Source organism: Somniosus microcephalus, chromosome 7 (assembly GCF_052327205.1).
Source record: "Somniosus microcephalus isolate GS21.2 chromosome 7, FLI_Smic_1.0, whole genome shotgun sequence".
Taxonomy (NCBI): Eukaryota; Metazoa; Chordata; class Chondrichthyes; order Squaliformes; family Somniosidae; genus Somniosus; species Somniosus microcephalus.
This window is the reverse complement of record NC_140993.1, coordinates 84,330,092-84,346,874: the sequence shown is the minus strand read 5'-3', so window position 1 is coordinate 84,346,874 and position 16,783 is coordinate 84,330,092. Positions and strand designations below refer to the sequence as shown.

Here is a 16,783-nt window from a genome sequence, read left to right as displayed (position 1 = left end):
GCGATTATAATCAGGGATGCTCAAGAGGGCAGAATTAGAGGAGCGCAGATATCTCAGGGGGTTGTGGGGCTGAAGGAGATTACAGAGATGGGAAGGGGCGAGGCCATTGAGGGATTTGAAAACAAGGATGAGAATTTTGAAATTGAGGCGCTGCTTAACCGGGAGCCAATGTAGGTCAGCGAGCATGGGAGAAGGGTGAACGGGACTTGGTGCGAGTTAGGACACAGGCAGCCGAGTTTTGAATGACCTCAAGTTTACGTAGGGTGGATTGTGGGAGGCCAGCCAAGAGTGCAACCAGAAGATACAGATTTAAGGTGATTGGCAAAAGAACCAGAGACAACATGAGGAAATATTTTTTTACACAGCGAGTTGTTATGATCTGGAATACACTGCCTGAAAGGGTGTCGGAAGCAGATTCAATAGTAACTTTCAAAAGGGAATTGGATAAATACTTGGAGGGAAAAAAATTACAGGTCTATGGAAACAGAGCAGGAGAATGGGACTAATAGCTCTATCTATGAGCTTGCCCAGGTACAATGGGTGAATGGCCTCCTTCTGTGGTCTATCATTCTATGATTCTATGAATGCAGAATCACCTCTTTTGGTTCATTCCCATGGCAACAAAAAAATTGGGAAATACTATAAGATAACAACCTCAGCCATTACTATAAAACAGATTTAATATACTTTAGTCATCTGTCTCAAGTTATAACACTCAAAAGTTTTGAAAGATTAATACAATTTTACACATATTACTGATGCATTATATCTTCTTATTCAGTCTAGCCATTGTTTTTAACACCCCGTTACTGTGAAGAGATTTTAAAATAATCAGGTTGATGAAGATGACGGCTATTAGCACGCTTTGACTGCTAAATCTCTTCTTTGCTTATAGATGATGGCAAGCTGTCCTTTGATGAATTCAAGGCTTATTTTACAGATGAAGTCCTGAATGCAGAAGAGATGCATGAATTGTTTCGTACCATTGATAGCAACCACACTGAGTAAGAATATTTATACTTCACCTTTATTCCCGTTGTAACAGTACAAAACTGCGTTAATTTATTCTATAAATTGTTAAGATCTTAGTTAACATTCCAAAATGTAGGAAGTGCAACTTTTCACAATTATAAAAAGAAATCATGGGGGTGATTTTCTGACGTCCGAGGAGGCGGGTTTGGAGGCGGGAAAATCAGAAACAATGAGGGCGGGTTTAGAACCCACCTCCGATCCGCATCCGCGGGATTTTGCCGGTGCCGGTTTTGGAGGTCGGGACACGGTCCCACCTTCAGCTGGCCATAGCGCTAGTTAAGATCATTAAATGCTCGTTAAGGGCCTCAGTAAGCCTATTTTTGAGGCCCTTGTGATTTTTTGACCATTTTGACGTGTTCCACGACCCTTCTAAACCACGCCAGCTAAACCTGGCGGGTTGACAAGTGGGTTGCCTCCTCAGAGCTGCAAGTCCAACATTAAATCATTTATTTCATCAGGGATTAGTTGCACGTGGCAGAACTTTGCTTTAAAAGGTCTTTGAGCACTTTTAGAAGACCTTCTGAAGTCGGAGGTGCTGCAGCTTGAAGCTATCAACTGTGGGACCTACTTGGAAGACTCTCTCCCCGTTTGCTGTAAGCGCTTCCCCAATGGAAGCATCTGTAAGCAGCATGGAAACTGTTATAAATCTCGTAATTTATCAAGAAACTACTCGTGAAATAACGCTGGACGGCCAGTTGGTGGCACTGTCCAAGGAGTATAAATACTCGGGTGTGGGCCCAGCTTCCAGGGACATTTTGTAAGACAAGGAACTAGTGAAGTACAACTAGACCTCCATGTTCTGAAACAAGTTGATTAAAGCCTTGCTTTATACTCAAACCAAGTGCGTAGTGAGTTTTATTACGTCAATGTAATCAACTTGATATCGACTCCACGCTCTGAGTGATTTCAGGAACAGCCAGCTACGACTTCAAATGCAGAAGGGAACTCCGGCGTAGAAATCAATCCATCATGGACAGACTACTCAGACCCGCCCGTCTTGACTTGGACCCAAATTCACCTACAACTGCTAAGGTATGGAAACACTGGTATCGTACCTTCAGCAACTTCCTCAGGGTGTGTGGTGAGAATGTTCCTGATAAATTAGAGATACTTGCCAATTATGTATCTCCTCATGTGTTTGACTATATCGAAGACTCTGTAGACTATGACTCCGCTATCCTAACATTGCAGTGACTGTATGTTAAGGCCCCAAACAACATTTTTGCTCGGCATCTATTGGCCACAACTTGACAACAACCCGGGGAATCACTTGACTAATTCCTTCAAAAGCTTCACAGGCTCAGCAAGGATTGTAACCTTAAAGCTGTCACAGCTGAGCAGTACCAGAAGAAGCTAATTCACGATTCCTTTATTAATGGAATTACGTCTCCCTTCATACGCCAGCGTCTGTTGGAGAATAAAACCCTCGAGTTACAGGCTGCCTATGACCAGGCGTGTTCCCTGGAATTAGCAAAGAGGAATGCAGATACCTATCTTTTACCTCATGCACGGGCTGCTGCTATCACTTTTAATGACTCCTTCGATAGGTCTCGGGCGGAAGCCCTCACCGATGATGACTCAAACTTAGCGGATGACAAACCCTACCCTAGAAGCCTTCACTGATGATGACCCCACCCTAGTGGCATCTTGGCAATCTGGAAGGAAGTGTTTCTTCTGTGGAGGTGCGTTCCATTATAGGAAATTCTGTCCTGCTCGTAACGCAACCTGCAATCATTGCAGCAAGAAAGGTCACTTTTCTAAGGTATGCCAGTCAAGAGCCGCTGTTAGTAAGAAAGGCCACCTTTCTAAGGTATACCGGTCGAGAGCTCCTATTAGTTTTGCAGCTACTATCTATAAAACTGCTCCTCCCTCAAGAGCCATTACTAAGGTTACAGCTACAACCTATAAAACTGCTCCTCCCCCAAGAACCACTACTAAGGTTACAGCTGTCAAGGGTAAAACTGCCCCTCCTCCCATCACAGCTGTTTTTCCCCAAAGTCTGTCCCATGCAGCCACGAAGGTTTCAGTAAATGGACACATTTTGAGTGCACTAATCGACTCATGCAGCTCTGACAGCTTCATTAGTAAGCGGGCTGTCAGTAAGTTAAAACTGCGTATTTACCCCTCGGACAGGGAAATTGCAATGGCTCTGACGACACTGACCACCAATTCTTTCGGCTTTTGTCTTGTCGACCTTATTCTCAATGGCCGCACTTATTTCTCCACCTGGCTCGGGGTGCTCAAGAACCTATGCAGTGATGTGCTCCTGGGACAGGATTTCCAGAAACAACTCAAAAGACTCACTTTCGAGTTTGGAGGGTCAAAGCCGGAGCTTACTATTTCCAAAATACCGTTTTGTGCGCTTTTGGCGGCTTCGCTCGACGAGCCCTCCTTGTTTGCCAATCTTTCCCCCCGATGTAAGCCCATAGTCACAAAATCACGACGTTTCAGCCAAGATGATCGATCCTTCATCGAGGCAGAAATCTCTCGCCTTCTAGCTGATGGTATCATTGAGCCATGTTCATCTTCCTGGAGGGCTCAAGTCGTCGTTGTTAAAAATCCTCTGAAGCAACACAAGAAATGTCTTTGCATCGATTACTCACAAACTATTAACCAGTATACCGACCTGGATGCCTACCCACTACCACGCATCGATGACATGGTCATTAACCTTGCCAACTACAAGGTATTTTCAACTTTTGATTTAAAGAGCGCATATCATCAAGTATTTTTAAAGGACTCTGACAAAAAGTATATGTCCTTTGAGGCCAATGGTCGGCTTTACCAGTTTTGTCGCCTTCCATTTGGGGTCACCAATGGGGTGGCCATCTTTCAACAGGCAATGGATAGCCTAGTCAAACAGGAGAACTTAACGGACACTTTTCCATATCTGGATAATATCACCATTGCTGGTCATTGTTACGTCCGTGTAATAATAAGAATAGGACTGCAGAGAACGGTACAACAGGTGTTTACTCAACATGGTTCAAACTGCAACTGAACTGTACAGATTACTACTCAACGTTATATACAGGTGTGGCCACTGCCGGTACTACAGTATACATGAGCTGTAAAAAGTAGTTCTCCCCTTAAAGGTACATACATTACAATTCCCTTTTAGATTAACAGTACCATAACACTCATTTAACAATTAAATATCAAACTAATTACAATTAACACTTTTAACATGCAACATTAGCTGAAAATAGTCTATTTATAAATTCAGTCTTTGGGGAGGCTTCCTGATCCTTTCTGGATAGCGCCTTTCCCGAATATCTTGCTCTTGGTGCGGAGGCGATTCTGGCCCCCTGTCGTCGGTTGGTTCATCAGCTTCCAATGCTACTGTTTCTGGGGTAGATGCTACCTGTACGTCGGGTTCATCACCAGGTACGTATGGGCGAGGCATGGGGTTGACTCGTTCCTGTGACTCTAGGAACTGGTCAGCATGGCATCTCACGATGCTCTCCCCAACGTCCACTGTGTACATTAGTGGCCCCTGCCGTGTGCATATCGTTCCTGGTTGCCATTTCTCTGTTCGGTAGTCGCGGGCCAAGACTGGTTGCCCTACATTGAAGCTCCTTGTCGGCTTCTCATTGATGTGCTGGAATTGCTTACTCTCAACATCTCTTCGTACATTTGGTCTGAGCAAATCCAGACGTGATCTCAACCTTTGGTTAAAGAACATCATGGCCGGGGCCTGGTTGGTGACTGCATGTGTCGCATTTCTGTAGGCTAACAGGAAATTGTCCACCTTATGCTGCAGTGGAATGTCGTCATCGCACATGGCCTTTACTGCTTTTTTAAAGGTTTGTACGAACCTCTCAGCCAATCCATTTGTGGCTAGATGATACGGGGCGGATGTGTAATACCTTACCCCATTCCTTTTCATAAATCTTCGAAACTCTTCAGACACAAACTGTGGTCCGTTATCAGAGCAAATCTGCTCTGTCAAGCCGTTCCTGGCAAAAATGGTCCGTAGGACTGCAATAGTTTTCTCCGTGGTGGTGGAGGACATTTTGATCACCTCAGGCCATTTCGAGTGCGCATCCACGGCTATTAAAAACATTGAGTCCATGAATGGACCAGCAAAATCAACATGCACCCGTTGCCATGGAGATGAGGGCCACTCCCATGGGTGTAGAGGGGCATGTGGTGGTGCATTTTGGGCCTTATGGCATCCTGAACAGCTCTTTGTCAGGTCCTCGATTTGCTGATCGATCCCCGGCCACCACACATAAGCCCTAGCAAGGCTTTTCATTTTCACCCCTCCCAGATGACCTTCGTGAAGCTCATTGAGCACTCTCTCCCTTAACTTGGGTGGAATTACCACTCGGGAGCCACACATCAAGGTCCCCTGGCATACTGACAGCTGTTCTCTTCTGGATGAGAATGCTGGCAACAGTGAGTCGCCATGTGCTGGCCATCCCTCACCGTCAAATCATATACCCGAGACAGTGTCGTGTCATTTCGGGTCTCCTTCTCTATACCAGCGTTAGTTATTGGCAAGCATTCAATTATAGTCGAATGAAATATTTTGACAGGATCCACTGCTGGTGCTTCCTCCGCATTAGGCACTGGCAGGCGTGATAGCCCATCAGTGTTTCCATGCTGTTTCGTGCCCTTATACTCGATTTCATTGGTGCGCCCCTAGAAAAAGGGACCATCTTTGTAGCCGTTGCGCAGTCATCACCAGAACGCCCTTCTTTGGATTAAAGATGGAGACAAGTGGTTGGTGGTCAGTCAGCAAGGTGAACTTCTGCCCGTGCAGATAGTGATTGAACTTTTTCACTCCCCACACTAGGCTGAGGGCCTCCCTGTCAATCTGGGCGTAGTTACGCTCGGCTGAGGTTAGTGACTGAGACGCAAAGGCTACTGGCCTCTCCGAGCCGTCCAGGAATTTGTGCGACAGCACCGCTCCAGTGCCATAGGGTGATGCATCACACGCCAACCGAATTGGTAGTGCTGGGTTGAAATGAGCCAACACCTCTTTTGATGTGATCAATGCTTTGCTCTTCTGGAAAGCTCATTTATATTCGTCACTCCACTTCCATGGTACCCCCATTTGCAGTAGGGTGTTCAGTGGGTGAAGTACGGTAGACAAATTCAGCAAGAACTTATGGTAGTAGTTCACCAGCCCGAGGAACGACCACAGTTGTGACACATTTTCCGGTGCTGGAGCCTTGACTACTGCCTCAATCTTTTCAGGGGACTTATGCAACCCCTCTTTATCAATAACGTGGCCACAATACGAGATCTGCTTTTGGAAAAACTCGCATTTGTGGCGATTAGCTTGGAGCCCATATTCCTTCAATCTAGTGAGCACCTGCTCCAGGTTGGCGAGGTGATCACTGTCATTTTCGTCCGTGACCAGGATGTCATCCAAATAACACTGGGTCCCTGGAATCCCTTGCAGGACTTGTTCCATTGCCCTTTGCCAAATAGCCGGAGCTGATGCTACCCGAACACCAGCCGGTTGTATTGGTAGAGATCTTTATGAGTGTTGATCGTGAGGTACTGTTTCGAGGCTTCTTCTACCTCCATTTGCAGGTACGCCTGGGCCAGATCAATCTTAGTGAAGCGTTTCCCTCCAGATAGCGAGGCGAAAATATCTTCAATCCGCGGAAGCGGATATTGTACAGTGTGAAGGACTTGGTTCACTGTCACCTTAAAGTCCCCACAGATGCGAACCTTCTTTGGTTCCCCAGGCATATTACTCAACGACCTCTTCATTACAGGAACGATGGGTGTAGCCCACTCGCTCCAGTCCACTTTGGACAGTACTCCTGAACGTTTCAAACCTTCCAGCTCTGCTTCGACGGCTGGGCGGATCGCATAAGGTCTTAAAAAACTTTGGGCTTGCATTTTCCTCTATTTTGATCATCGCTGTTATGCCTTTTAGTGTTCCGAGTCCCTGCTGGAACACTTCTTATGCGTCAGTTAGCATTTTTGACAGTTGTCCAGGTGTGACGTCGTCATCCTTTTTGGCATCTACAGTCAGTGCTTGTATGGAATGCCAATCTAGCTGTATCTTCTGGATCCATTCACGTCCTAGTAGTGGTGGCCCTCCATCTGGCAATACATATAGGTCCATTTTTGGTGTTTCCTTGCCGTTATATATAACGTTCACCCTTATTTTTCCTTTGGGGTAGACTTTTTGCCCCGTGTACGTCTTCAAGACAATCTTTGTATCTCTCAAGGGTATATTTGAGAATAGCCGCTTGTAGTCCCTTCGGTTTATGACTGTTAGGGCTGATCCTGTGTCCAATTCCATTTTCACTTGGACTCCTGCTATCTTGAGCGTGACCCAGATAGTTTGGTGATCCTCCGTTTTGATCACATTATGTAGTTTCAGACAACCCAGCTCCTTGCTTCCGGAGTCTGTATCACTCTTCTGTTCATCTGAATTACTCTCCGTCACCTTATGTACCTTCTTGTACTTCTCCTGTGGAGATTTCTTGCTGCTGGTTTTCTTTCCCGACCTGTAGACTCTTGCTATGTGTCCTACTTTTCCACACTGTCTGCACACTTTGTCCTTGAACCAGCAATCATTATGGTCATGTGTTGTTCTGCCGCAGCGATAGCACTTCACTGTTCCGTATGACATTTCAGTTATGCCATATTCTTGCGGTCTCCGTTGTATCTCTGCAGTGCCCCGTGCTGCTGCTTCGTGTGATACTGCAATGCTGAAAGCCTTGTCCAGCGTAAGATCCTTTTCTGATAGAAGCCATTTCTGGGTTCCTTCACTTTGAAGCCCACACACAAACTTGTCCCTTAAAGTATCTGCTAGTCCCATTCCAAACTGGCAGTGTTTCGATAGCTTGCGCAGTTCCGTTAAATACTCAGCATTACTTTCATCTTTATGCTGGTTCCTTTTGTGAAACTTAAATCTTTCTGCTATCAGCAGCGGTGTGGGGTTTAAGTGGTCCTGTAGGATTGACACTATGTTTTCAAAATCCTTTTCTACTGGCTTCTCTGGGGTTACTAGGTTTCGTAGTAAGCCATACGTTTTTGCATCCATTGAATTCAACAATACCAGCGCTTTCTTGTCATCTGGCACTTCATTCACCTTGCAGTATACTTCTATGCGTTTGACATATGTCGTTCCAATCTTTGACTTCATTGTCAAACGCTGTAATACTGCCACTCTTCGGCATTTTTGGGTGTGGTTAGACTGGCTTAAAATGGCGTCTCCCGCGCTTTCCTTTCTTCCCCGCTTCGGCTTAAAATGGCGTCTCCCGCGCTGCTGCCAATGCCGCTCTCGGCGGTCCTCGTGGCAAATGGCGATGCCCTGTGGGTTTTGTGCACTGCTCCTGTGCTGCTGCCAACACCGCTCTCTGCGGTCCTCGTGGCAATGGCAGCGCCTCGCATTTTCCTGCGCGCCTCTCTCCCCCGTTGACGCTGCTCGGCCCTTGACCACCGGCTGCGCTCTGCTCTCTCTCACCTCTCTCCCCCGTTGACGCCGCTCGGTCCTGAACACCGGCTGCGCCCTGTGCGCTCTGCCCTCTCTCTCTCCCCCGTCGACGCTGCTCGGCCTTTTTCTGTGCCGCTCGGTCGGGCTCTAGCCCGTCGCTGTCCGGGAAGGGTCTGCGCAGTACCTGTTGCCAGCCCGTTTCGCTGGACAACCGTGACTGGAAAGCCAAGCCTGGCTCTCGACAGCCTCCCCTGCGATGCTCAAATCTCCGCTGGATGACTGGGCGGTTGCCCGTGGTCGACGCCCGTGCTTCTGGACTCGACCTTCTTCCACTGTTCTCCAGGAGCGAATCCCTGGGAGGTGATGCGGAGTTGCAGGTAGGTTCAAACTTGCTCGTCGCCACTGTTACGTCCGTGTAATAATAAGAAAAGGACTGCAGAGAACGGTACAACAGGTCTTTACTCAACGTGGTTCAAACTGCAACTGAACTGTACAGATTACTACTCAACGTTATATACAGGTGTGGTCACTGCCGGTACTACAATATACATGAGTTGTAAAAAGTAGTTCTCCCCCTTAAAGGTACATACATTACAGTCATGACCAGAAGTAGCATGATGCCAACCTCCAGAAATTTTTTGACGCTCTCCATCGTCGCAACTTAACCTTAAATGAGTCCAAATCTGTGAAATCAGTACCATCAGTCAACATCCTTGGCTATTGGGTGGGCAACGGTATCATCAAACCGGATCCGGAGCGAATTTGTCTGCTTCAGGAGCTCCCTCCCCCTACAAATCTCTGCTCTCTTCGTCGGGCACTCGGCATGTTCGCCTATTATGCGAAGTGGATACCCCATTTCTCCGACAAGATCCAGCCCCTGCTTCACGCAAAGTCATTTCCATTGGAGGCAATGGCTATTTCAGCTTTCAACCTCCTCAAGCGACAACTGGAAAAAGCCACGCTTCGTTCCATCGATGAAAATCTTCCTTTCGTGGTCGAGTGCGATGCATCGGATGTGGCGATCTCTGCTACCTTGAATCAAGGTGGTCGACCCGTTGCATTTCTGTCCAGAACTTTGCAGGGTAGCGAGCTCCATTATCCTCCTGTCGAGAAGGCGGCTACGGCTATCATCGAAGCGGTACGTAAATGGAGTCATTTTCTCGCTCGTCGCCATTTCACACTTATAACCGATCAGCGCTCCATGGCCTTTATGCTGGATAACCGAAAACGCACTAAGATCAAGAATAACAAAATACAACTCTGGAGGATGGAATTGGCCGCCTTTGGATACACCATACATTATCAACCCGGCAAAGAGAATGTGGCCCCAGATACCCTCACGTGGGCATTCTGCTCTTCTGTGTCAACTTTGACTCTTGCGGATCTTCATACTGACTTAAGCCATCCTGGCTGTAAGAGCCATAAAAGCTTAAGAAAATACTTTAACGCAGAAGATCAGCATCTTCATCAGGGATTCTGACTTGGTAGAACATTGATTCTATGTCTGCCATCATGGCAACGAGCTCTTGTCTAAACCTAGTCAAGACGCCAATGAGGGTATTAGTAAGATCAGGACCTTGAAGCAGCTGGTCATTCAGTGAAGTTCCTCTGAATGAGGCGGCGCAGTCAAACACTACACGGATCTTTTTCTTCTTTGGGTGATACACCCCGTGATGAGGAATGTACCAGACCCTTCCATCGTCTCTGTTCAACTGTTCTTCGGGCACTTTTACAGCATAGCCTTTTGCTATGATGTTTCTCATGAAGTCTTTGTAGTCTTCGTGAAAGTCAGGGTTCTTGTTCAGCTTTCTCTTTAGACTGATGGCGCGTTGCTCTGCTATGCAGCGATTGTTCGGCATCTTCGCGGTCTGTCTTCTCAGTGGCAAACCAATGTGATAGTGGCCATCAATGAACTGTGTAGACCTTGTCATCAAATCCATGAACTGATGGTCTTCTTGTGACACCTCTGTCTTTTCCTCACAGCTGCGTTCTGAGAAGTCTGCGTTGAACTGCTGTATCAACAGCTCTTCAATGCTTGCGATAGAGATGCGATTAACTGTGACATTTTGTCGTTCCTCCTTGTTTGACTTGTTGCCATCATCTCTCCTTACCGGTCCATTGACTACCCATCCAAGGGCTGTCCTGACGGCGTAGGGTCCGTCATCCTTGCTGTTTATCACCTGCCATGGCTCCATAGTTTTGTAGGCATTGGTTCCAATTAATAGGCCAATTTCTGCTTCAATGTATGGGAGACGCACCTTTTCTAGGTAAGGCCATCCATCCACATCCTTCTGCAGGGCTAGGTTCCCTATTCTAACAGGAATCTCCCTCTGTGTGAAAACATTAGGCAGGTCTATGAAGTCCTTCTCTTCAAGTCCACACACTTCTAGGTCTGACAGGATATAACTTTGCATTGCCTTCTCATGACCCATGGTGCGTAATAGGATTTCTGTTCTTCTGCCTCTAACGTTCAGCTGTCGCATGAGTGATTCTGTGCAGAACGTTGCTGAACTACCTGGATCCATGAAGGCGTAAGTCTCCACAACCTTCTCACTCCTCTTAGACTTGATCCTTACTGGTACGATGGCAAGAATACAGTCACTGTCACCGGCCCCAGTAAGTCCGCAAGTCTCTGGTTCTAGCGACACCAGAGCACTTGAAACAACCGTCTCGTCGGTATTGTTTTCTTCACTCTTCTTAGGGACTTGTTCTTCTTTATGGATATGCAGCAGACTGGGATGTTTCCGAGTGCACTCTCTGCATGTTGTTCTTTGCTTACAGTTTCTACTCAGGTGCCCCTGAGAGAGACATCCAAAACATAGGCCGTTGCACTTCAGGAATTCGATTCTGTCCTTATGTGGCTGTGCTTTGATGTCGCTGCAGAAATCCAATGTATGATTCTTCTGGCAGAATAGGCATGGCTTCTGAAAGGCATCAGCAGACGTCCCTGTGCTGCTCCTTTTGGTAGAGGAGTTCTGGGGCCTTTCTTCCTCGGCCTGAGTGACGATAGTTGCAAAGCTGCTTCCCCTGGAACCACCTTTCCTGAGAGTCTTTGATTCAACAGGCTTGGCTTTCACTCTTCCATCAGTAGTCGGGCTGACATCCTGGATGTTTCCAAACAATGGGTCCCTAGCAATTTTAGCCTGTTTGTCTATGAAATTCACTAAGTCTGCAAACCTGGCTCTACTTTTCCGTCTCTCCATTATCTCAAAGGCTGTTCTTCTCCATTGTTCTCTCATCCTGTAAGGAAGCTTAGAGATGATGATTCTCATAGTCGTAGGATTGTCCATCTCTTCCATGAATTCAACATCCTCCATGGTGTTGCGACATCCTATGAGGAAAAGAACGTATGCCTTCAATGCCTCTCCGTCCTCCGATCTGATCTGTGGCCACTTGGTAGCCTTTTCAATATATGCAGTGGCTATCTTCAGCTCGTTACCATAGTGCTCCTGCAGCAACTTCCTGGCTTCTATGTATCCCCGGTCCGGTCTCATGTGTTCACAGCTTCTGACCAGGTCTTGTGGTTTACCACTGGTGTACTGTCCCAGGTAGTACAACTTATCACTGCTGCTCTCTGTTTTGGAGTCAATGGCTTGTTCAAAGGATCTGATGAAGGGCTTATACTTGAGTGGGTCACCTTGGAACACTGGTATGTCTCTTTGAGGGAGTCGAACCAGATTCTGTTGTTTTACAAGCATCTCTGTAATTTCGTTCTGACGTTGCATCACTCGGTATAGGCTTCTCCCTGTGTCTTCAGGCCTCTGGTGGTCATCAGCAGGGTCTAGTCTAGACCGTCTGACGTCTGGGGTAGCATCACGTGCTCCTGTTAGTGGAGAGGCCACTCTTCCACGCTGTAATGCCAGGGGATTGCCTTCGGGCTCTGTTGTAACTCTTGAAGGTGCCCTGGATCCAACTCTATGTGACAACGTTGACTGGCAGTGGCTCCCGCCATCCCGTGAGCCTTCATAATCTTCGTACGCACTCAACCTGGCGTCTGAGACCTCGATAGCTGTTTTTATCTCCAGCTGTTCTTTCTTTGCCTGCACCTGGGCCCGTTGGGCCTGCACTTGGGCCTGCAGTTGGGCCTGTTGGGCCTGCAGTTGGGCCTCTTGGACCTGCAGTTGGGCCTCTTCCCATTCAAGAGCTTGCTTCTCTGCTAAAGATGCTGCGCACGCCATCAGCGCCGCCCGTTCAGCCTCCGCTCTCATGCGTCGCGACGAGCTTGTGGTGGAAGCGACTGACCTGCGTCCAGAAACAGAGCTACCTTCTTTTCGATTTTTGCTCGGTCTGGCGGAAGTCTCTGAAATGCTATCGTCTGGTCCGACTTCATCGTCAACTTTATCTTTCTCTGCTGTATCAGCATCTTGTCGAATCTTTAAAATCCACTGTTCCGTGGCCTTGATATAGTCCTTAATGCTGGTTGATTTAAGATCAAACCAGTTGTGCTGATCATCGTTTCCCTCTTCTTCAGACAGAAGTGCTAATACATCTTCATTGAGTACATTAAACTCTTCATGCAGCTTGGAGAAATCGTAATACATTATGTCTTCAGCTTTCTTAATATTAGCATTATCTTCCATGAGGCGATCAATTATCTTCATTTTTCCAGTTATCTGAGCTAATTTAGCCTTCCTTGCACCTATGCTTCTATGTAACTTCTCTTCCATTGCCTTTGGGGTGAGCTTTATTTCCCTCTTTTGGCTAGCAATCCTTCTGGCTGAGGGAAGCTCCTGGCTCCGCAAGGCCTCGGCCATTTTACCCGCAGCTCTTATTTAGCTTCTCAATAGAATGAACAAAGCAAGTAACAGTCACTGTACCTTCGCTTTCTTATATTGTCGTCTGGCTCCGTGACCATTCATGTATACGTTCGCCGACGATTCCGTCCCTTCCTTCTTAGGGGGCAAGTTTTTGACTAATGTAGTGGCGCTTCTTAGTTTCCAAACAGGCAGGCCACTGAGCTGTGGGGCCTTTAACAACGAGTAGACGCGTGTCGAAATAAAACGTTCCCAAACGTAGCTTTGTCTTTTAAACTGTTTACTATAACACTTAACAAACGGAATTACAAAGCAAACACGTATAAACGAACACGGTCAAAAACTGTACTGCTCCAAACCTCACAGCTTCTGCCTCTTTCACCACGTGCAGTTTAAACTGTAAAATGGCTGCACCCATGTGTGGCTTAGGGACTGTTCCATTGTGGCAAGAATGAAGGGGGTGTCGGACTATACTACTGGAGCAAGAAAATAGGGGGTTTCTTGCTCCAGTAGTATAGTCCGACACCCCCTTCATTCTTGCCACAATGGAACAGTCCCTAAGCCACACATGGGTGCAGCCATTTTACAGTTTAAACTGCACGTGGTGAAAGAGGCAGAAGCTGTGAGGTTTGGAGCAGTACAGTTTTTGACCGTGTTCGTTTATACGTGTTTGCTTTGTAATTCCGTTTGTTAAGTGTTATAGTAAACAGTTTAAAAGACAAAGCTACATTTGGGAACGTTTTATTTCGACACGCGTCTACTCGTTGTTAAAGGCCCCACAGCTCAGTGGCCTGCCTGTTTGGAAACTAAGAAGCGCCACTACACTGGCGTTACCCGTATGTTGCACTTTGTGTGTTGTAAAAATCTCCCATTTTCTACGGAAGATGTGAAAAGAACGTGCTCCTCCTGTAGAATTTGTGCGGAATTAAAACCGCAATTCTTCCGTCCATCGGATGGCTCGCTCATACACGCTATGCAGCCTATGCAGTGACTCAGCATTGACTTTAAAGGGCCATTGCCTTTCTCAATGCGAAACACCTACTTACTGACTATGGTGGACGAATATTCATGCTTTCCCTTTGCTTTCCCCGTCCCAATATGCTTACTTCCACAGTGATCAAATGCCTTGATCAAGTCTTTTCCCTTTGCGGTACAGCCAATTTCATCCACTCTGATCGGGGTCCCTCCTTCATGTCAAGCGAACTCAAAAGTGATCTCTCCCAATGGGGAATCGCCACAAGTAAAACGACACTGTACCATCCCATCGGTAACGGACAGGTTGAGAGATACAACGCTATCATTTGGAATGCTGTTCATCTTGTGCTGAGGTCACACAACCTATCAGACCAGCAGTGGGAAACTATGCTCCCTGATGTGTTGCATTCCATCAGGTCTCTCCTTTCTACGTCTACCAATGTCACACCTCACGAGCGATTCTTCAGCTTCCAGCGTCACTCCACCCATGGGACGTCTCTACCGTCATGGTTGGCAGCTCCCGGCCCCGTGCTGCTCCAAAGATTCGTCCGATCATCTAAAAATGATCCTCTCGTCGACGAGGTAGAACTCACAGACGTCAACCCCATGTACGCGCACGTGCGATACCCTGATGGCCGGGAGCCCACCGTTTCGCTCCAGGACCTGGCTCCCTGACCGGCCGGTTCCACGGACCCAACCGATAGAGGGACCCACGGGGATGATGCCGACACGCTGCGCTCCCCCGAAGATGATGCCCTACCTGGGACATCGAAAGATCTTCCAGCTGCCCCACCGGATCCACTCAGGGAGCCGAGCGCTCCCCGTGGGATGGCCACTCAAGGCCAGGACGCCGGTCAATCCCCGACTATCCAACAGGATGAAGCTGGTTCTGCGCCTGTGGGGACCCGCACCCTGAGTCACGATCTCCCCAGCCTCCCTTGGGTCGATCAGAGCAACATGGGCCCTGTCGATCCAGCGGTACGGATCAAGCAGCCTAGGGACCAAGACATGATCCGGGGAGATGTGCCTTCTAGCCATAAACAAATATCTGAAAGACTGCGGCTATTCGTGGTCCACCTAATCCGTTAAGAGGAAGTTGCGGGACTTCCAAATCTTTTAGGCAGGAAGAATGTTATAAATCTCGTCATTTATCAAGAAACTACTCATGAAGTAACGCTGGATGGCCAGCTGGTGGCGCTGTCCAAGGAGTATTGTGGCAAAACCACCAATGGACTCCTGTACAAATGCATAACTGTCTTTAACCCAATGTTACAGCATCTATGTTTGTTTGCTGAGTGTAAATAAGCTTTCTGTAAAAGTCCTGAAACAACGCGATGACGTCATCACGTTGGTCACGTGATGCCCCGAATGGCGGGAAACATGATGATGTCATGACGTCAGAGAGTGGGAGGTCCCTAGATCAGACCTCGTGTAACAAGCTGCTGTAAAGTCCTGTTTGCTGTTGCTCCTGCATGCTTTTGTTTTGTTCGCTTGTTTAATTAAATTCGGTTGATTTATTGAACTGACTCGACCTCAGTGCTTCAGTTAGGGATCGGTCGATTCCTACAGTATAAATACTCGGGCGTGGGCCCAGCTTTCCAGGGACATTTTGTAAGACAAGGAACTAGTGAAGTACAACTAGACCTCCATGTTCTGAAACTAGTTGATTAAAGCCTTGCTTTATGCTCAAACCAAGTGCGTAGTGAGTTTTATTACGTCAGGAACCATTTATTTCCTTTCACCATGGACCTCAGATTCGGATGAGAAGCATCCACGGCAGCAGCAGAACCAGGCAGCTCAGCAGCAACAGCAGCAGGAGCCCCAACCTCCTGCTCACCCACCTGATGCGGCACAGGGCAGAAGGCGTCAGCGCATCGAGGCACCTCGCCGCAGGAGATACCACCAACAGAGGGTTTACAGACAGAGGATGAGCTACCTCAACATGAGTGAGCAGCAGTGCCAAAGCAGGCTGAGACTTTCGCGAGAGGTTGTCCGAGACATCTGCGGACTGCTGCAGCAAGACCTGGTGCCCAAAGGAATGGGTGGACACCCCTTACCAGTGGCTGTCAAAGTCACCACCGCACTCAACTTCTTTGCCTCAGGCTTCTTCCAGGGATCATCAGCGACATCAGTGGCATCTCCCAGTCGGCCGCCCACAGTTGCATCACGCAGGTTACTGATGCCCTTTTCTCAAAGGCCCACAATTACATCCACTTCTCAAGAGATCAAGCAAGTATAACCGCGCATGCGGTTGGCTTTGCAAATATGGCAGGCATGCCAATGGTGCAGGGCGTCATAGACTGCACACATGTGGCCCGTAGGGTACCCCATCACAACCCAGCTATCTTTGTCAACCATAAGGGCTTCCACTCCCTCAACGTACAGCTGGTGTGTAACCGCAAGAAGGAGATTTTGCATGTTTGCGCCAAGTTCTGTGGTAGTTGCCATAACTCTTTCATCCTGCAGCATTCTAGTGTTGCTCTGCTTTTCAATCCACCAAACCAACTTAACGGATGGCTCCTTGGTGACAAAGTGAAGAAGTGGCTAATGACGCCGATCAGGAAGCCAGCTAATGAGGCTGAAGAGCGCTACAACGCCAGCCACACTTCGA

The 16,783-nt window shown here is 47.7% G+C and overlaps 1 protein-coding gene across 1 annotated transcript in view; it reads left to right on the top strand.

The window, feature by feature from the left end:
- Nucleotides 1-16,783, top strand: part of necab1 (N-terminal EF-hand calcium binding protein 1) — a 438,822-nt gene that overhangs the window by 158,453 nt on the left and 263,586 nt on the right. Inside the window, exon 3 of the mRNA XM_085992697.1 lies at nucleotides 896-1,004. Within this exon, the coding sequence (XP_085848823.1) occupies nucleotides 896-1,004 (109 nt within the window). The remainder of the gene's footprint in view (nucleotides 1-895; nucleotides 1,005-16,783) is intronic.